This window comes from Anolis sagrei, chromosome 1, assembly GCF_037176765.1.
Source record: "Anolis sagrei isolate rAnoSag1 chromosome 1, rAnoSag1.mat, whole genome shotgun sequence".
Taxonomy (NCBI): domain Eukaryota; kingdom Metazoa; phylum Chordata; class Lepidosauria; order Squamata; family Dactyloidae; genus Anolis; species Anolis sagrei.
The window spans coordinates 140276568-140298608 of record NC_090021.1 but is presented as its reverse complement, the minus strand read 5'-3'; the positions used below and the strand labels follow the sequence as shown (position 1 = coordinate 140298608).

Genomic DNA, 22041 nt, shown 5'->3' with positions numbered 1-22041 from the left:
GGCTTGAGAGGTGGAGAAAAGGACTCCATTTCCCGAGGTGCCTCGCTCTCCGGGCTGTGTTCTCTGTGGCTGAGCATGCGCAGAACTCCTGGAGAGCGGGCTGCGGGCTGCCTGGCTATGGGGGTCCCCTCCGTTTCCGGGTTCCGGCTGCTGGCGGCCTTTGCGGGGGGCTCCCTCCTCTTTGTGGTCCTAGCTTCGTATAGGGCAGGGAGCGAGCTTCAGGTGGGTCGGCCAAGACAAAGAGGATGCTCCCAAGGGCCCATGTGTATTGATTGTGCCAAAAAAGATGTCAGTGCCATCGAGGTGTGGCCTGTGTTCCCTCCTCAAGGGTCTCACGACCACCCTGTGAGGGAGAGCATGTTACCATGGCGACAGAGGGTGTCACCATGACGACAGGCGCCCTCACAACAACCTATGCTATTTATTGTTGTTATTTATGAATTTGGTACCCCGCCTTTCCCCAGTCAAGGGCCCAAGGCGGCTCACAGGCAGTAAAAACATACAATATGAAAATTAAAACCAAGTTAAACCCATACATATTATGTTATTTCACACAAATTATACTAATGTATAATTAGTGTGGAACACTATGTAAACCCCCAATATAATACCTTAAAAACCACCCAGATAATGTGTCATGGAGCCACTGCGGAGCCCCCGGTGGCGCAGTGGGTTAAAGCACTGAGCTGCTGAGCTTGTTGATCGAAAGGTCGCAGGTTCGATTCCGGAGAGCGGTGTGAGCTTCCGCTGTCAGCCCTAGCTCCTGCCAACCTAGCAGTTCAAAAACATGCAAATGTGAGTAGATCAATAGGTACCGCTCCGGCGGGAAGGTAACGGCGCTCCATGCAGTCATGCCGGCCACATGACCTTGGAGGTGTCTACGGACAACGCTGGCTCTTCGGCTTAGAAATGGAGATGAGCACCACACCCCAGAGTCAGACATGACTGGACTTAATGTCAGGGGACTACCTTTGCCTTTACCTTAATGTGTCATGGCTGGAATCACTGGGCTGCTGTGAGCTTTTCGGGCTGTATGGCCACATTCCAGAAGCATTCTCTCCTGACGTTTCACACACAACTATGGCAGGCATCCTCAGAGGTTGTGAGGTCTGCTGGAAAATAGGCAAATGAGGTTTATATATCTGTGAAATAAAGGATTCCCTGGGCAGGAAACAGCCAGGCTTTGAAGCTGCAAAGCCATTTAATGCTAATCAAGGTGGCCAATTTGCAACATTTCGCCCACTAAAAACAGTATCTATATAAACACTGTTTAAAACCAGCCAATTCCTATGATCGGGGTATCCAGCATTATAAATTATAGTTCTAATTACCATTTAAAGTCCTGTCCGATAAGGTGGTTGATAGTCTTAGCCATTATCAAAAGCCTGCTTAAATAGCCAGGTTTTCAACTCCTTCCTGAAAGTTTTGAGGGTTAGTGCTTGTCTAATTTCCTTGGGGAAGGCATTCCAAAGTTGGGGGGTCACTACCGAGAAGGCCCACTCCCTTGTCCCCACCGACCTCACTTGTGAGGGAGGTAGAATTGAGAGGAGGGCGTCCTCGGCTGATCTTAGGGCCTGAACAGGTTTATCAGGAGAGATGTGATCACGTAAATAGGTAGTACCCAAACTATATAGGGTTTTGTAGGTAATAACCTGCACTTTGAATAGGGCCTAGAAGCAGATCAGCAAGCAATGGAGCTGCTTCAAGAGGGGGGGGGGTCATATATTCCCTACAGTCCACTCCGGTCAGCAGTTTGGATGCAGATCTTTGAGCTATTTGAAGCTTCCAGACTGTCTTCATAGGCAGCCCCACGTAGACTGCATTGTAGTAATTTATACGAGATGTGACTCAGGCATGGACCAATGCAGCTGTTTCAGGAGCGGATAGTACATTCTCTTATATCTGCTCCCATTAGCAACTTGGCTGCCAATTTTTGAACAAATTGAAGTTTTCGAACTGTTTTCAAACGCAGTCCCACATAGAGCACATTACAGTAATCCAGGTGGAATGTAACCAAGGCATGTACCAAAGTGTCCAGGTCAGATTTTTCTAGGAATGCCCACCGTTGGCTCACCAGTTTGAGTTGTGCAAAGATGATCCTGGGAACCTCCACCACCTGGGCTTCCAGGTTTAAAGAGCAATCCAGAAATACCCTCAAACTGTGAACCTGAGCTTTCGGGAGAATGTAACCCAGTCCAGCTCTGGAGTTGTACCCCTATTCCCGGATTCATCCTACATGAGACCAGTAGTACTTTTGTCTTGTCTGGATTCAGTTTCAATTTGTTTAGCCTCATTCAGCCCATTACTGCCTTGAGGCACTGGTTTTAATCGCAGCACAGCTTTCATGGTATTATCTGGTGAAAAGCAATAGTAGAGTTCAGCATCATCTTCATACAAGTGATACTGAACTCTAAAACTCCAGATGATCTCTCCCAGCGGTTTCATGTAGATGTTAAATAACATAGGGAAAGTGATGAGCCCTGCGGGACCCCACAGTCCAACAGCCATAGTTTGAACAGGGCTTCCCCAGCACCACCTTCTGACTGCAGTCTGAGAGAAAGGACTGGGACCACTGCAGAACAGTGCCTCTCAGGCCTATTCCTATCAGTCCTTCCAGAAAGATACTATTGTCGATGATATCAAAAGCCACTGAGAGGTCAAGGAGAACCAAATAGATCACAGTCCTCTTATATAGTTCTCCATGTAGATCATCCAAAGTCATCTCTGTTCCATCTCCAGGCCTGAAGCCAGATGGAAATGAGTTTAAGAAATCAGTAACTTCCAACAACCCCTGGAGTTGTCTGGCCACCACCTATTCCAGGATTTTGCTGATGTATGGCCAATTGGACAGATGGTTCTCACAACCCCCTTTTAATTTTTTTACAACTTCAAAACCTTCCAGTTAAAGTAAAACAGACACTAAAATAAATCGCCCTTCCCCACAGACTCCCTCATGAAATCTCCCAGTTGAAATAAAGTAAAATAGACACTAAGTCCCCATCTATACTGCCACACAAAATTCAGATTATCTGCTTTGAACTGGATCATATGGCAGTGTAGACTCATATAATCCAATTCAAAGCCGATAATGTGATTATCTGCTTTGATAACCCGGATAATATGGCAATATAACCCAAACCATGCAGGTCTTTAAATATAAATCCAAATTCTCTGTTTTGAACTGGATTATATGAGTCTAAACTGCCTTTTAATCCAGTTCAAATTAGACAACCTGGATTTTATATGGCAGTTAGAAGGGGCCTTATTTATATGCACGGATAATTCACATGATTTGTTACCTAGACTGACTGATGAATGGGAAACTGTGTGGAACCCACAGCCATCTGGTGTCTTTATTAGGTCCAGTCAAAATGTTAGAAGACATTTTCCAAAGCTCTTCAATAAGACATTATACACTACTCTCTGGCTTCATCTACACCAGGGGTCCTCAAACTATGGCCTGGGGGCCGGATGCGGCCCTCCAAGGTCATTTACCCAGCCCTCGCTCAAGGTCAACCTGTCTGAAATGACTTGAAAGCACACAACAATAACAACAACCCTATCTCATCAGCCAAAAGCAGGCCCACACTTTCCATTGAAATACTAATAAGTTTATATTTGTTTAAATTGTTCTTCATTTTAATTATTGTATTGTTTTTAAATGTCTTTTGCACTACAAATAAGATATGTGCAGTGTGCATAGGAATTCATTCATGCAGTTCTTGTGGATTTTTTCGGGCTATATGGCCATGTTCTAGAGGCATTTCTCCTGACGTTTCGCCTGCATCTATGGCAAGCATCCTCAGAGGTCTGCTGGAGCTGGGAAAAGGGGGTTTATATATCTGTGGAATGACCAGGGTGAGACAAAAGGCTTTTGTAAGTTGGGCTAGGTGTGAATCTTTTCAACTGACCACCTTGATTAGCATACAATGGGCTGACAGTGCCTGGAGCAAACTCTTCTTGAAAGGTGATTAGATGTCCCTGCCTGTTTTTCTCTCTGCTGTTTTAATTTTAGAATTTTTTAATACTGGTAGCCAGATTTTGTTCATTTTCATGGTTTCTTCCTTTCTGTTGAAATTGTCCACATGTTTGTGGATTTCAATGGCTTCTCTGTGTAGTCTGACATGGTGGTTGTGAGAGTGGTCCAGCATTTTTGTGTTCTCAAATAAAATGCTGTGTCCAGGTTGGTTCATCAGGTGCTCTGCTATGGCTGACTTCTCTGGTTGAAGTAGTCTGCAGTGCCTTTCATGTTCCTGGATTCTTGTTTGGGCGCTGCGTTTGGTGGTCCCTATGTAGACTTGTCCACAGCTGCATGGTATACGGTAGACTCCTGCAGAGGTGAGAGGATCCCTCTTGTCCTTTGCTGAACGTAGCATTTGTTGGATTTTTCTGGTGGGTTTGTAGATGGTTTGTATGTTGTGTTTCCTCATCAGCTTCCCTATGCGATCAGTGGTTCCCTTGATGTATGGCAGGAACACTTTTCCTCTGGGTGGATCTTCATCTTTACTCTTGTGGCTTGTTCTTGGTCTTGCAGCTCTTCTGATGTCTGAGGTGGAGTATCCATTGGCCTGTAGAGCCCAGTTGAGGTGGTTCAGTTCAACTTGGAGGAGGTGGGGTTCACAGATTCTTTTTGCGCGGTCTGCCAAGGCTTTAATGGTGCTTCTTTTTTGACTTGGGTGATGGTTGGAGTTTTTATGTAGATATCTATCTGTGTGTGTGGGTTTTCTGTAAACGGTGTGGCCCAATTGTTGATCTGGTTTGCGGATGACTAGGACATCTAGAAAAGGCAGTCTTCCTTCCTTTTCTTTTTCCATAGTGAACTGGATGTTAGGGTGGATGCTGTTAAGATGTTCCAGGAACCTGTTGAGTTCTTCATCTCCATGGCTCCAAATGGTGAAAGTGTTATCCACATATCTGAACCATATAGTGGGCTTTTTGGTTGCTGTTTCAAGAGCTTGTTTTTCAAATTGTTCCATGTAGAAGTTAGCTATGACTGGGCTGAGAGGGCTCCCCATAGCTACTCCATCTTTCTGTTCGTAGAATTCATTGTCCCACTGAAAATAGCTGGTGGTGAGGCAATGGTGAAACAGCGCCGTGATGTCTTCTGGGAACCTCTGGTTGATGAGTGCCATGGTGTCTGCAACTGGGACCATGGTAAATAGAGACACCACATCGAAGCTGATCAGTTTGTCGTTTGTATTTAGCTTGAGATTGCTGATTTTTTCAATGAAGTGGGCTGAGTCCTTGGTGTAGTGTGTTGTGAGCCCAATGTGGCTTTGCTGAGTGATTCCGGCCATGAAAGCCTTCGACAATGCAATTCATTCATGCTTTTTTCAAATTATAATCCGGCCCTCCACAGTTTGAGGGACTGTGACCTGACCCTCTGTTTAAAAAGTTTGAGGACCCCTGATCTACACAATGACCGTTTAATGTAGGTTCAAAGTGGTTTCACTGTGCAAAGGATTCCCTAGGAAATTCTGGAACAAGATTGAGGCCCAGATGGTGATTACACAGAGCACTGATGCACACTAAGGACTTTCTTTAGCGCACTTTCTTATGTGGTTGTTGTCTGGCTGCCACAACGTGAACCTAGCTTCAAACTACATTAAACGATCAGGAAGCATGTACTGTTAGCAGTGTACCAGGCTAAAGGAGGCTGCCTTACATGAACTGTGAGACATAAAAATAATATGTTAATAAAAAATAACCCTGGTCTCTAGCCAAGGTCAACTTTACACTATTGTTTCTGTTGTTTATTTTTAAGATACTCAGCAAGTTGACTTTCCATGCTTTCTGGAAAAGTGACAAGCCACTCTACAAACTTGACGTAAACTGGCCTAAATTCCCAGAACAACTAACAGGACAAACATTTTGCGTTGCAGTTGACCACATCCATGGATTAGTTTACATTGGACAGGTGAGAAAAAGATCTGTGTGCTTGCTACTGGTCTGGTAAGTTTTGAACAGAATATTGGGTGGAGGCTTTCCACTTTGATTCGAGGCTCAGTTTTCAACTTTGGAAAAAATTCACATTTCTCCATCATTTTCCCTCAAACTATACATTGGAGAGATGTGTTGCTGTATTGAAGGGGGCATGTTTGCAAGAATCAGACATTTGCATGGCTTCCTTCATTCTCATTGTGCTTTCTTTGTTTTAGTGTTGTATTACAGTACTTTTTAATCTCTGTGATGTGCAGGGCTAGGAGGACCCCCCCCCCCCCAGTGGCATGTATTTGTGTCCATTAATTACAATTGTTTTAATCTGGAAATTTAACAGGAACTGGCCATTCATGATAGCTCGTGGACCAACACCAATCCATAAACCACAATTTTGTATAACATTGCTCTATATATTAAGGTTTAGGGCTGAAATGGGACATATCAGGCCTACCAGGTGTTTTGACCAGTACAACACCAACATCAGTACCAATCAGACTTAGCAAAAGCAAGGGGTTGTGGAAATTGTAGTCCACCACCGAGAAGGCCCTTTCCTCATCCCCGCCAGCCATGCTTGCGATGGAGGCGGGACCGCGAGAAGGGCCTCCCCAGCAGATCTTAAGGCCCTAGCAGGTTAATAGGAGGTGCAGTCATGCATGCCCTTTTCTCTTACATTATGTTTGTATACCTTCAGAGAGGTGATAATAATGTGCCAAAGGTTGTGGTGTATGGTGAAGAAGGCTCTTTCTTACAAGCATGGAACACCACGATTGAAATGCCCCATGGCATGTTTGCACTGAACACTCCCAATGCAAGTTCCATTTGGATCACAGATGTTGGCACTGGTATGTGAAAACATTTTTACTTTATGTTAGAGCGGGACAAAGCAGTTTCTCTCTGATATTTTTAACTGAAGCTTCAAACTCTGTCTTTCCACAACATAAATTGTGTTCAGGATGGCTTCGATACTTATTTATATGTATGCTCACAAACATGCACAGACATGAAAGACAATGGATAAAAAGCATTTGCATATAAATCGATATTGGCATGAAAAGTTCAGGAGACCAAGAAGACACGATGGTGGGAAGGTTTAGACCACTTTGCATTGAGTGACTCAATAGTATGTTTTATTCATACTTATTTGTACCAGAGATTATGTAATTTTGCTGAAAAATCTCTACCTCTTCTTCACATAGGTGAATGTGGACACACAGTTAAACAGTACGATCCTGCAGGAAAATTGCTTCAAGTCCTGGGCACACCAGGTAAAGCTGGTTCTGGGACAAACCCCCTGCAGTTTGATCAGCCAGCAGAGATTTTTGTTGAAGAAACAGGTGACATCTACATTGTGGATGGGGATGGAGGGATGAACAACCGCTTGCTCAAAGTGACTGAAGGTGAGCCAGGTGTGAAACTTTCAAGAGACCTTTGCTAGTAATGCATTCTGTAATAAAGAGTGCATTTGTGATGTTCAGTTGTCTGCTTTGGCTGGACACAATCAGCAGTAACCACCATGTGTTCATTTATTTGTCTGATCGCTTCAATATTCGTACTGTATTTGCTTTTCTTCCATATATTGACTTACAGGGCAACCCAAAAGTACCAAAAGGTCAGCTTAATTAATAAAGGATCCACTCAATCAGTGCTGAGTCGAGACTTCTATTAACTTAGGGATGTTAGACATTTTAAGGAGTATCTTTGCATCACTCTAACTTGAGAATTATGTGGGTTTTTTCCCCCTGGAAGATGTCTTGATTTCTCTTAACTCAGTGCCTATAAAATTAAGATAGCACATACAATTCTGTATTTTTGCTTCTGTTATTTGATTATAAATGAATGATGCCTGATCTGCTGCTTTCCACCCACAGATTTAAAGACTTTATGGCTGCATGGGGAGAAGGGTTCTGCTGTTACACAGTTCAGGATTCCACACAGTGTAACATTGGATTCTGTTGGACGGGTAAAGTAGAAATGACTCTTTTTAAGCAGTTTTATAAAATGTCGTTTTACCACAGTTATACAGTATTGACTTGAAATTTACATTCAAATTATTTTACTGGGTGTTTAGTGTGGAATTTCCATGGTTTGTTCACTCTTTTTTCCCCCCAGGATATGCACCATAATCCAATCTTTGTCATTCTGTTTCCCTTGTGTTTTTAATTATTATAAATCAACCCTTTAATTAGTGCCAAATGCAATGTATAGACTCTGTAGCACTACAGTGCTACTACTGTAGGTCTTTATATCTTTTAGTTACAGCACTATAATTTTTCAATTCTTTTTTTGCTTCCTGCCTTTTAGCACAATAGTTAATGGTGGTGACATTATACCAGTGTGGTACTATAATACTTATATAATTGGTGTAGACTGAGTTTACTGCTAATTAAGGCTGCATCTATACCATAGAATTGGTTCGTGTTTACACCTCTGTAGCTGCCATGGCTCAATGCTAAGGAATCATGGTAGTTGTAGTTTTACAGAGTCTTTAGCCTTCTTTGCCAAAGAGCGTTGGTGCTTCCCCAGACTCCAACTTCCAAAGTGTCAAGCTGCAATAATTCTGTAGTGTAGATGTGGAGTTTGTTTCCAAAAGCTACCACATCCCTTCCAAATTGAATCATTAGATAAAGGTGGCAGTGTATTGTTTGCTAGGAGTAAAATATTACATATAGATCAAAATAATCAAAATGTATCAAATCACTTTGATACAGGGCTTGGGAAACTGCATCTTATAGATAAAGAATGCATATTCTCCACATGTTGTTCCCCAGTTCCTGTAAAACTTGTTCAGATGGATTTACTACCTTTTGGAAACAACCTCCACAAAGGCACCCTAACAGAGCTTTGAAGAGTAATATCCTCCTCTCCCTCCGGCAAAAAGAAGGTGAAAGCAAATGTTTGCTTAGATTAAAACGATCACTGAAATGAGTAGGGGCACCCTCTTTTCCACATATAGAAATGATGTCACAGTGACTAGTGTATTGAGAGGTTAGTGTCATAGAGGGAAAGCACCACACTTTTAATAGTATGAAATTATGATTGCAAATTCTTCTTACAGTTTAATAGCAGGCTCACTACTTCTGAGGATGCTTGCCATAGATGCAGGCGAAACATCAGGAGAAAATGCCTCTAGACCATGGCCATATTGTCTGAAAAGACCTACAACAACCCAGGCTAAAGATTGGTTATCCCTGCCTGTCTGGAAGCAGTCTTAAATATTTCAATGGAGTGTTGCTCTTCAGAGCTTTCCTCCAGTCAGTCCAATAATTCTAGATTATTGCAAGGTTGCTTGAAATGGTTTCCAGTGCCTTCACACAATACTCTTTGCCTTTTCTCTGCTACTGTACTATGAGTAGCCCTGTGAGTATACAATTTCCTCCAGGATTTTATATGGGACGTGTCATGCCCATCATGCAAGCCACTTTCTTACTGCATTCTCTCTCTCTTTTTTAAAAGAGTTTTAAATGCACCAATAAGTTAACAATGCCAAGTTAATACTGTTCTGAAATAATAGATTTAGTTGCATCCATTTAGTCCATGCAGAAGAGATGCATTTATTGTTTTATCCTAAGTGGAAAGGGTTATAGAATCATATAATCCTAGAGTTGGAAGAGACCTCGTGGGCCATCCAGTCCAACCCCCTGCCAAGAAGCAGGAAAATCACATTCAAAGTACCCCCGACAGATGGCCATCCAGCCTCTGTTTAAAAGCCTCCAAAGAAAGAGCCTCCACCACACTCCAGGGCAGAGAGTTCCACTGCTGAATGGCTCTCACAGTCAGGAAGTTCTTCCTAAAGTTCAAGTGGAATCTCCTTTCCTGTAGTTTGAAGCCATTGTTTCACATCCTAGTCTCCAGGGCAGCAAAAAAACAAGCCTCCGTATGACTTCCCCTCACATCTTGATACATGGCCCTCATCATGTCTCCTCTCAGCCTTCTCTTCTTCAGGCTAAACATTTCCAGCTTTTTATGCCACTCCTCATAGGGCTTGTTCTCCAGACTTTTGATTGTTTTAGTCACCCTCCTCTGGACACATTCCAACTTTTCAACATCTCCCTTCAATTGTGGTGCCCAGAATTAGACAGAGTATTCAAGGTGTGGTCTGATGCATTTATTGTTTTGTCTGAAGTGGAAAGAGTTAGGGATTACTTTGGCATAATTCATAACTGCTCCAACTTTTGAAGCACTTTTATCTTTGGTTTTCGAAACAAAGGATTTGTCAGTGAACTAAAACAATTGCCTGGTGATTTACTATGGAATTTTCCTTGATTTTTCCTTTTGATGCCAGTCTGAGTAACAGGCAGCAGAAGAGGGTAAAGAAGAGGAAGTAACAGTGGGTTTATGCTAAGCCTGGGTTAACTTGCAATGAGGTTGTTTTCTTGTTGTAAAACAAAGACCTTGTTATTTACTTCAGGCTTGCAAATGCAGCCAACATTTTAATTAGGAGATCTGGATTTTTTTGTCCTGGAATAATAGCTGCTATGGATGTAGCACCCAAACAAAACAACACAGTTACAACACCAGGAGGAGCTATGTATCCTTGTCAGACTCTATAATGCGAAGAGCTTATAGAAGTGCATGGAAAAATACAGAGCACAGCTTTAGATGAATGCATGTGCGCGTGCACACACACACACACAAGAATTTGAATCTAAAGACTAATGCATCCAGAAGGCCTTGTGTGCATGAGCATATGGGGCTACTCTTGAGATCACTCACACACTGTGTTCCTAGGGAAGCACAATCTGTGTGAACTGGCATTGCTCCCAACTGAATGCTACTCATGTAGCAAGGCCACTCCAGCAATCGCAGCTAAAACAGGAGTTAGGGGAGCAATGTGTTTGGAGTCCAATCTGTACTATCTTGTGAGTTGCCAAGATGTCTGGATGGGGAGGGCTTTTAAGTCTTCATCCTAAATGAAGACTTAACAGCCCTCATAACACTCATGGCACCTCTGACTTATGAAGAGAAGGTTGCTGATGGTAAAAAAAGAAGATAGGAATTGCCATCTAAGACTATATAAATAGGTCCGCAACTTCCCCAGTTTATACTACATCCAGCTCCTGGGTTACGAACAAGATAGTTTCTGTAGGTTTGTTCTTAAGTAGCATTTGTATGCAAGTCAAATGTAACTCCAGCTGTGTGTTTTTAAGGTTTGGATAGTATAGGGAAGGGCTGACACACCAGTAATGTTTGTTTTGCTGTCTGTTCCTTTTCAGAAAATTTCACCTCATTTTCTGCCCAGTGACACTTAGATTTTGAAAATTTTAGGTTGTTGTGAAAACAAGGGTTAATGATAAAGTGAAGACACCTTTTTCCCATGATAACTCTTCCAGGAGTAACACACACACACACACACACACACACACACATATATATATATATATATATATAAACTTTCTTTCTATACCACCCTCTCTCCCCAGAGGGACTCAGGATGATTTACACGTAAAAAGGCAAACATCCATATGCCTCGGAATAGGCGGGAGCACATAAAATAATACAAAATAATGAAGAGTAACAACAGAAAATTTACAACAAGAAATTAAGCATCAAAATAAAATTTAAAAAATGCATTAAGACATAAAAACTAAAACATAAATAAACATTACAATGTACACCCTAAAAACAGATTATGAGACATTACATTAAAAATGGCTGACAACTGCGTTACATTTAAGATATATCATTACAGTCATTTAATACATGTAGATTAGCCTAATCCTCCTCCTCTCCATATGCTAAAGTGCATAGGTACGTTTTAAGTTTCTCAAAGGAGAGGAGGATGGGGGCTTTTTTTTTCTTCCTTAGGGAGGGATTTCCAGAGATGGGGAGCGATCTCAGAGAAGGCCCCCTCTCTTGTTCCCACCAGCTGAGCTTGTGAAGGGGGTGGGACTGAAAGGAGGGCCTCCTCTGTAGACTGCAGTGTACGTGATGGTCTATACAGGGAGATGTGACTTGACAAACAGCGTGGACCTGAACCATTTAGGGATTTATAGGTAACAACCAGCACTTTGTATTTAGCCCAGAAGTGGAGCTGCTGCAGCATGGGAATTGTCCTCTCACGATACGTCACTCCAGTTAGCAATCTAGCCTCCAATCTTTGCACTAGTTGCAGCTTCCAAACTGTCTTCAAAGGCAACCCCACGTAGAGAGCATTGCAGTAGTCCAAACAGGATGTGACTAAAGTGTGGACTACCATGGCCAGGTTTGGCATCTCAAGGTATGGGCGCAGCTGGTGCACAAGTTTTAGCTGTGTGAAGTTACTCCAGGCCACTGCCAACATCTGGGATTCCAGGGTCAATAATGACTCCAGGATCATCCCTCAGATTGCAGACGTGTATCTTCAGGTGGAGTGCGACCCCATCCAACACAGGTTGAAATCCCACACCCTGATCTGCCTTACAACTGACCAGGAGTACCTATGTCTTCTCTGGATTTCGTTTCAGCTATTCAGCGTGAATAGATTTCCCTTCCTGGGGTAGGTTTCCTCTTAATTCCTGTTGTCTCAGCCATGTTTGTAATTAGAAGTTGGATGTAAGTCATATGTTCATAGCTCAGTAACTTTCTACATATGAGCTTGATCATATGAATGGATAAGATGCTTCTGCTCACGTTGCATTTGTAGTATAATGGTAGCTGAAGACCTTCCGATTCTCATCCCGCACATGACACTCATTAATGAAGCATCATTTCAGACACTAGATCCCATATTTGGAAAATGTGTGAACCATATTTTATTATTTATTTAATATTTATTTCACAGTTTTCTATACCAACCTTCTCAACCTCATTGAGGGACTCAGCCCGGTTTCCAGCCATAAAAAACATATACACTCATTAAAATATCATATATCACAATTACAAAAACAACTTTAAAAACACTATATATAAAACTATAGTGGTCAGTTGTCCTATTAAGATGGATCTACATCAACTTCCATCCAGGGTCCTATGGTGTTGTTTCATCCATCGAAGGCCTGACTCCACAGCCACGTCTTCACCCATATTCAACCATATTCCTCATGTTTCCCAATTTCTGAATTTTCATTCATCTTCCCCATTCATTAACAGAAAGAATTAATCATGACCTGAACCTAAATTCCTATATCATTACTACATTTCTAAGTCAAGTTGAATTGATACTGTTTAAGTGCTCTGTATCTATGCTATTATTCCTATGCCACTATACGTTTCTATCTACCTTACTGACCACCCTGTCATTTAACTAGTTTCGCATTTTGGCCCCCTCCCTCCCCTCCAAAAATGAGTCAGTTGTTGCTTTTGATGCTTGTTTATTATTGTTTATGCTGTTTTTATGCTATTTTAATTTGTTTATTGTCTTTGATTTTAATTGTATGTTGTCTTGGGCTTGACCCCATGTAAGCTACCCCGAGTCCCTTCAGGGAGATGGAGGCGGGGTAGAAAAACAAAGTTGTTGTTGTTGTTCTTCTTCTTCTTCCTCCTCTTCCTCCTCCTCCCCCCCTCCTCCCCCTTCTTCTTCTTCTTCTTCTTCTTCTCCTCCCCCCTCCTCCTCCTTCTTCCTACACAGAGTTGTATTGAAGAGGATTTTGTTTGATTTTTTTTTTAAAGGGGTCTAAACCATTTATGTTTAAGGCTTATTTTTAACAGCTCGAGGCCATTTCTTTGTATGCACTAGGTGTGGGTTGCTGATAGAGCCAACCGACGGATTCAGGTTTTTGACAAAACCACAGGGGAATGGTTGGGCTCTTGGAGTAGCTGCTTCACAGAAGATGGACCTTATTCTGTCAGGTATGATGTCTGCAACTTTGCATGCAGATGTGTGTGGATTTGAAAGGGAGACGTTTTGACTATCTTAACCTGCCAGAGTGTCTGAAAAGCTGCCTTGTGAGTCAAGTAGCTGAGGAAGAGCTTCAATTCCTCAGTTACAGCCTGTTTACCTGATATGTGGCACTACAGTTACCTGAATACATCTAAAGATTATAATAACTAAGCTAAAGTCGTTCTGATCAATCATACCTCCTGGTTTCAGTTAAACTGGCTCATCTTCTATTCTAGGAGCCCCCGGTGGTGCAGTGGGTTAAATCCCTGTGCCGCCAGGATTGAAGACAGACAGGTCGCAGGTTCGAATCCGGGGAGAGGCGGATGAGCTCCCTCTATCAGCTCCAGCTCCTCATGCGGGGGCATGAGAGAAGCCTCCCACAAGGATGATAAAAACATCAAATCATCCCCTGGGCAACGTCCTTGCAGACGGCCAATCCTCTCACACCAGAAGCGACTTGCAGTTTCTCAAGTCGCTCCTGACACACCAAAAAAAATAATCTTCTATTCTGTGTGGAAACAAACCCTGAACTTTTCCACTTTGCTTGAGATAGGATTCCATTAGAACTACAGACAGGTCGACCTCTTTTGGAATCTTTAGGATCAGGGATTGTCTTCCAAATGGCTTATTTCAGCACAATCGAAGCTAATTCTATTTTATTGTTTTCTTCTTGCTTAACTTCCCCTTTGCTCCTCCTGTTTGTAAATCCTTTTATTTTTTGGGGCAAGATTCAGTCTCTTCCCTTAGTAAACGTTTATACTTTTCTTCAGATTTTTTTTTCATGTGGGGAAGAATATGTGCAGTATTAGTTTTGTAAAATCAGCAGAGCTTGCATAAATGGCTGTGTCAGCGACTCTGTAGAACCATGAAGCAAAAAGCCATAGCACCCCACTGTTGCCCCCTATACGTGTTTGTCTTATTTAGCACAGTTTCTCCTTTTTTTATTTTCTGGTGTGCTCTAGAAGCTTTGCATGATACTTTTCCTTTTAGACCAACTGCTATTCCACTTTGTCAGCATCTGATTGAGATCAAGTATATTTGGGGCCTGACTTGGGTCAAGTAAAAGTTATGGCAAGCAGCATGTCCTAACATCATTAGTTTAGTCTTAATGCGAGCTGGCTCACCCACCCTGAAAGTAACTGTTTTTCACTAAACTGCCAGGCCTTCTTGTATACCAACCTTTGACCAGGGGCCCTTCCAGACAGGACCTTTATCCCAGGATCTGATCCCAGGTTTTCTGTTTATCCCAGATTATTTGACAGTGTATGGATTCATATAATCCAGTTTAAAGCAGAAAACCTGGAATCAAATCCTGGGATATGGGCCTGTCTGGAAGGGCCCTAAGTGTGTTTGCTAGAGATGGCCAAACAGTCCAACTTTAAAATGCACATATTAGAGAGCCATCTGTTCATCTATCCTGTGTATGGTATAAACTGGCTATTCTTACTAGTAATATATTTGCTCCAAAGTGAGAGCTACCCACCCAGTGTATCCACCAATGCTTTGTGCTTTCAGAACTTGTGGATATGGAAATGCAACAGAGTATCATCTGTGACACTTTTCATTTCAAGAGGCTTATTGGGTATGGAATGCAAAGTGCTGAACTGTAAAATTGGGATTTTTAATTAGTGTCTGATGAGTGAATCGTATTTGAGATGGATGTGAGGATGTTGTGAGTGGAATTTCATTCATGGAGAGTGCTCACAAAACCTGCAAATAGGATTTGTGATTTCCTTCATGCTCCCTAAACATCTCAAAGGATTTTAGAGTCCTTCACTACAGCATGGGAACTGGCTTGAGGGACAGGGAGGGGATCAAGGGCTTTCCTGCAAGTGGAAACACTTATTTTGGGAAGGATAGTCTCTTTTGGCTCCATTCTGTTTGGTATTTTTTATTATGTTTGTATTTGTGTCCATGGCCAAAAAGATTTAACCATAATTCAGTGCAGTTGAATGTCAGAAGCGCCAGTCAGTGCTGTCGACCCCCCATAACCACAGATTCCATAATCCACAGCTTGAAATATTAAAAAACAATCCCAAGAGGAAACCTTAATTTTCCATTTTATTTAAGGGACACAATTTTACTCCCTTATTGTATATAATAGAACTTGAGCATCCATGGGTTTTTGTATTTTGGGGGTGGTTACAACACCAGCAAACCCCAGTGGATAACAAGGACCCACTATATATGCTGGTGCTGTAACTGTACTCTGTAAATGAATGAAGCAGGCACATAGCATGGCCTTTCTCTTTCTTTCACTAAATGTATTTATTATTTCTGATAATAAATTCTATTTAAGTGTACTTTTATATAGGTTCTTACCTATGTATGGCTTACTTCTGATAGATGTTGCAAACTGGAGGGATTAGGCAAATACCCACCCTGGCAGCCTTTAGGAAAAACCTAAAAACCTGGCTGTTCCGGGGTGCCTTTGAGGAATGAACAACAAATCCCCATACCATGACAAGCTCACTACAAAATGCCGTTCACTGCACTTTATCTTATCCTTTAGTGAAATTAACCCCATAACTTCTCCCATCTGAATCTCTCACCAGATCCACTACCCGACTCATCCATCTCACCCAGGGTTTTTATAGTTTTTATAATTTTATCCCTTGCAATTGGCCCAGCCCATTGTGCTCAAAATTTACTATTTTATTTCATATTTCATGTTTACTTTGTATTAATTTGTTTTGTTTACATTTTATTTGAAGTTATTATTTGTTGTATGTATTCCATTTTGATTTGTTGTCATTTTGGGGCTTGGCCTTATGTTAGCTGCCCCGAGTCCCCATGGGGAGATGGAGGAGGGGTATAAATAAAGTATTATTATCATCATCATCATCATCATCATCATCATCATCATCATCATCTCTCTGCCCCGGAGTGTGGTGGAGGCTCCTTCTCTGGAAGCTTTTAAGCAGAGGCTGGATGGCCATTTGTCAGGGTTGATTTGAATGCAATATTCCTGCTTCTTGGCAGGGGGTTGGACTGGATGGCCCATGAGGTCTCTTCCAACTCTTTGATTCTATGATCTGCTAAAAGTTTTTAAATAAACACAAAGCCCATCACACACAAAAACCATAGTGATTGGAATCTACAATTTGTGATCAAAGAACATATATGGGTTGAAGCTGCAACCATTCATTTTGGGAGGGATATCAGTTTCCCTTTGCCTCTGACTCTGCTCCTAGAAAATCTTCCACATCCCTTGGGGATTTCCAAGAGACATCCCCCATCCTGTCCCAAGCAGTCTCTCAGATATAAATGGATGGAAAGTGACCACTACCATTCTTTGTTACCCTCCAGATATTCTGCTTGTACAAAGGGATATCTGAATTGGAATTGAATTTTTAAATTTATTGTCTCTTTTTTCCTTTGCCTGATAGATTTACTCCCGACGAGAAGTATATAATCGTGGCTCATCTAAATATTGATAAGATATCATTTTTGGCTGCCCCACCAGTCGGATTGATTGGGGATTGTGTTGTAGTAGACACAATTCAACTAGCCAAAGAAGTCAGGCCTCATCTTGTTGATGTCAACAAACAAACTGGAGCAATATATGTGGCCGAAATTGGAGCCCGGCAAGTACAGAGATATGTGCCTCTAAACTAAAAGCTTCACAAGCAGCTTCTGAACTCTTTTTCACCTATCAGGTTGCCTTCAATTAGAAGAGAACCCTTGAATTAACTTGAAGTGCACATTTATTTTTCCTTCTAAATCTATCTCAGGGACTTAATTTGTTTACATGTTTCTCACTAAGGATGAATCTTCCAGAATATTTCTTTAGTATAACTGCAAAATTTTATCTGAAAGTAATTTCTTGGCAGCATCAGAGCTTCCTGTTCATTTGTAATTTTTGTTTTTTTACCAAGTACCAGTGATCTGTTTCTTAATGCTTTTATACAATATTGATATGTTTATTTGCATGGTAGTATAATTTTTAAAAATATGTATGCATGTATATATTGTTCTAGGACTTGCCTCCTGATGATTTGGAGAATGTTAGGGAAATTCCACATTTGTGCTAACCAGCCCCTACCTGCAGGCTACAACTATTTTGAATTGCAACATGGGTACTGTTTGCATTTCTACTTTGGTATGTTTTGTACAATCTTAAAATGTTTTAAATTCATTTTTTTCTGGATTTTAAACATTGTTTTGGATGCATCAGATGTGAAACAATATGTAAATATGTAAATGTTTTGGAAATTAATATTACCTACACGGTCTTCTGTGCCATGAGAGAACTTCTTTATGGCTATGAATCTTTGTTTTCACTGCAACAGGTCATTGCAGCGACATGTCTAGAATTTACCCCCAAAGTATGTGATTGTGTATCTGTAGCTCGAATACAGGAATATACTGGTTGGTTTCACTTATGTCTGGTGAAATTGAAGAAATGTAACTGCAACATTGGGAAAAGAGGAATATTCGATCCCGTCCATTAACTATATACACACTCCATAGTGATCCTATTGTCACAGCAGGGCAAATAACAAAGTTCCTTCTGCTTCAGTTTCATCTCCAGCCTGGCTCAATGGCAGTACACGTGCAAAAGATCTTGGAGTCCTCGTGGACAACAAGTTAAACATGAGCCAACTGTGTCATGCGACGGCTAAAAAAGCCAATGGAATTTTGGCCTGCATAAATAGGAGAATAGTGTTTAGATCCAGGGATGTCATGCTACCCCTCTTTTTTGCTTTGGCCAGACCACACCTGGAATACTGTGTCCAATTCTGGGCACTGAAATTTTAGGGAGATTTTGACAAGCTGGAAAGTGTCCAGAGAAGGATCAAGGCTCTGAAGAACAAGTCCCATGAGGAGTGGCTTAAAGAGCTGGGCATGTTTAACCTGTAGAAGAGAAGGCTGAGAATAGACATGATGAGGGCCATGTATAAATATGTGAGGGGAAGTCATAGAGACGAGGGAGCAAACTTGTTTTCTGCTGCCCTGGAGACTTGGATGTGGAACAATGGCTTCAAAATACAGGAAAGGAGATTCCGCCGCAACATTAGGAAGAATTTCCTGACTCTGAGAGCTGTGGAACTCTCTGCCCCGGAGTGTGGTGGAGGCTCTTTTGGAGGCTTTTAAGCAGAGGCTGGATAGCCATCTGTCGGGGGTGCTTTGAATGAGTTTTTGTTGCTTCTTGGCAGGGGGTTGGATTGGATGGCCCACAAGGTGTCTTCCAACTCTATGATTATCCTACCATCTTGGATCAAAAAGGGGGCTCAACTTCCAAATCTATTCTACTTTCAGAAACTACAGACAATGAATCCTGTCTGTATTGTCTATGCTACCATGGAAGCTGGTAAGAAAAGGCTTGAGCTTTTCCTCTCCACAGCATTAGGCAAATGTCCTTCTAACGAAGATGGAAGTCTTATCACCTCCTGCTTTGTTTGCTTGGTCCACCTTGGCAGCTCCTGATTTTACCTGTGGGCTTCCTGTTAGGATTTATGGACTCTAGAAGGATTAGTCCATGGGTCTGTTGGCAATTAATGCTAATCACTGCAGAGGTGATTAGATCAGTGAAGATCAGTTGTCCTTACCTCTCTTATCATAAGCATAAGAGTGGGAGAAAGAAGATTTTAAATACAGGTCAACTATCATAAGACATTTATTTACACAGATTCTAAAGTACAGACAAAATAGTATATTTTATAATTACATTACAAAGATGCATGTTAAAATAACAATACAGCACAATACCACAATAATTACCTAGCAGTATTAGTAATAAAACCTGGAAGATGTCTGTCATTGCTCTTGCATAAGTAATATTTCTCTACTGTGCCACAAACACACAATTCTCATAGGACAGACTTGTCCTTTCATTGCCCTTCATAGGAATGCGCTATCTAAAAGGCTACATACGCTGAGTAAAATATTGCATTTTTTGTAATAATCTCAAAAACATTGAGGTTAATAAAATTTATATAGGTCTGAAAGGCCGTTAATAAAATTCAAGAACACGTGTACGCAGATTATATAAAATACTGAAAAATGGCCCATTAGTCCATTAGGTTTTTTGTTTAAAATATGGCATAATACTGAAATTCAAATAAAATAATTAGCAAACAAAGAAAGTAAGAAGTGCACAGAGTATTCATTGCAATTGCTTTGTTCCACAGTACTTTTTTTCTGAGTTTCTAAGATGAAGGAGTGATGACGGATCAGTCGACACAGGAGTTGATTGATTTCAAACAAGGAGAACTGAATGATTGAGTTACAGTGGTTGCAAACAGAACCACTCTGAATAAGCAAGTAAACAGGAATGATAATGTCCTTTTGTTTCCTTTTTTTGGGAGGGGATTTCTTGCACAAAGACAAGACAGTATTTGTGGAAAGGAAAATGCTTGCCTTGTAGCAGGCAAAACACATCTGTTTGCCCCTCGCAAGAGAGTGGTTACAGAGGAAATGGCCCATGTGCATTTCCACTGTTCTGCTTCACGTGAACGTCTTGAAGCCACTCTCTGACAGAACAAAACAAGAATCAAGAAACACTTGTCTTTGTGTTGCTCCTTTGAGGAGCGAATAGGAAAAGGGATAGCTTGGAGAGGAGGGGATGGAAAATAAAAAAGGGAAAAATAAATAAATCTGAAGAGGAGGAGTACAAAAGTGGAATGGAAAATGTGTGCCTGTGCATACATGATGCTTAGAGGTTAGGAAGAGGAGATTTTCTATGTGCGTGCACATATGTATGAGTGTTAATCTGATGGAACGGTGCAGGTGTTGAAAAGGGGAATTGCTTCTCTATATGGAGGAAAAGGGCACATATATTTGCACCTTGTGAATAAAGAGAATGTTATGTTGTATGTTTGTGGTGTCAAGTATGAAAAGCTTAGGCCACGTCACAATTATACATTGCATGTGAAGGTGATCTGTAAGGGCAACATAGCACCCCTTTTTTTAGCATGATGGGGCATTTAGGAATTAAAAAGCGAGGAATTTGGAACTTTCTCTCGCTTGCTTTTTCTTCCACTTTGAATTGCCTTTCATGCCAAAAATGGTAGATTTGTTGTACTTGTGCTATGCTCATTGGTTTCTAAAATGATGTTTGACCCTATGTGCAAGTGAAGGACTGAGCTGGCATTTATAAATGTGGGGAAGTGGGCGACTGATGGATTTCTGTGCTTTTTTAAATTTTAGATGAAGGTGAACAGAATATGTTAGCCATTGCCATTTGCCTGAGTAACAATGCCTTCCACTGTTAACTGCTATCCAGACTGCACTGTGTTACAACAACAGGCAGACTCATCAGACTTGGTTTAACTCTGGAGGCAGTTTTTTTTTGTTATGTTTTAATTGTGAGGCTACTGGTTTTTTTTTCTATGTGTATGAAGGAAAAGTGTCTGTGCAAAGGTAGGCAGATGTGCTTTCAGGAGTCTCATGTGGAAAGAGAACATTTTCCTCTTTCATATTGAATTCACTAGGCTGAACTCCAAATGGGAGCCAACCCAAGTGGTTGGGGGAGCCTTTAGAGGCTAATACTTTTAAGGCCTGAAAATAGGTGCTTTCTCCATACGGACACACAAACAACAGCGGCTCCAGCAGTGAGCTTAAGAGGCCAAGTGTTTGTGGGAAACCAGTGCTTTTAACAGTAGCAGAACTGTTAAGAAATGCCCTCTTTTTTCTCAACTTGGCAGACATGTCAAACAATCCTTTTTAAGGCTACATCCCTAACCTTCAATATGGTATAGCTTTTTTTTTAACCCTTTAAATGTATGGTCTGTTAAAAACCCAGCCATTTTCTTTTTCCTCAGACAGGGGAAACGTCTTGTTGTTTTGTGAGACCAAAATATGCTAAGTAGAGTATGGTAAGAGCTTAAGCTCCATGTGGCTTATACCCCTAAGATACAGAAAAACCCTGCTATTCACAGTGTCACACATCAACTCCCAAATCCTTGACTCTTGTTTGTATTGAACCGGCTACAATGAAGAGCTTGTGCGCCTTTTCAAAAAGGGTTGCACACTCCTTTTCTTCCTTCTCCCTAAACTAGATAAATTTGTTTCATGTCTTTCTGGCCCTCAGTAAGGATACTGCTTTTGTTTCTTGCCCGAGAAACAGGCCAGCCAAGTGCAGATGAGCATTGCTGCAGCAGCTCCTCCTCCAGTACAGTAATAAGCCCAGCCAATTTCACAGGTGCCTACAGGGAAAGAAAACAACACAGGAAAATAAAAGATCGTATCAGAAATGCCTTCCTTCCAGCATATTTTTGTCTGTGGAAAAATACAGTCTCTTAAAAAAAGAGCCTCAAATTAAATTCCCTGAATCTATTGGGGAAAACCTACATTAATCT

The 22041-nt window shown here is 41.4% G+C and overlaps 2 protein-coding genes across 2 annotated transcripts in view; one reads left to right on the top strand and one right to left on the bottom strand.

The window, feature by feature from the left end:
• The first annotated feature begins 67 nt into the window (after nucleotides 1-67).
• On the top strand, nucleotides 68-17971 carry NHLRC3 (NHL repeat containing 3). The gene is made up of 7 exons (XM_060786630.2): nucleotides 68-222; nucleotides 5765-5917; nucleotides 6632-6782; nucleotides 7137-7337; nucleotides 7809-7900; nucleotides 13595-13707; nucleotides 17128-17971. Exons 1-7 carry the CDS (start codon nucleotides 76-78, stop codon nucleotides 17354-17356), a joined length of 1086 nt encoding a protein of 361 aa, XP_060642613.2. The 5' UTR covers nucleotides 68-75; the 3' UTR covers nucleotides 17357-17971.
• A 1371-nt stretch (nucleotides 17972-19342) lies between these two features.
• The window catches only part of LHFPL6 (LHFPL tetraspan subfamily member 6), a 43430-nt gene continuing 40731 nt past the window's right edge, over nucleotides 19343-22041 (bottom strand). Inside the window, exon 4 of the mRNA XM_060786642.2 lies at nucleotides 19343-21888. Within this exon, the coding sequence (XP_060642625.1) occupies nucleotides 21770-21888 (119 nt within the window). The 3' untranslated portion in view covers nucleotides 19343-21769. The remainder of the gene's footprint in view (nucleotides 21889-22041) is intronic.

Coding starts and splice junctions, on each gene's coding strand:
- NHLRC3 (XM_060786630.2), top strand. CDS start 76: ATGCGCAGAACTCCTGGAGAGCGGGCTGCGGGCTGCCTGGCTATGGGG. Junction 7,901..13,594: donor CATTGGATTCTGTTGGACGG/GTAAAGTAGAAA, acceptor TGTATGCACTAG/GTGTGGGTTGCTGATAGAGC. Junction 13,708..17,127: donor GATGGACCTTATTCTGTCAG/GTATGATGTCTG, acceptor TTTGCCTGATAG/ATTTACTCCCGACGAGAAGT.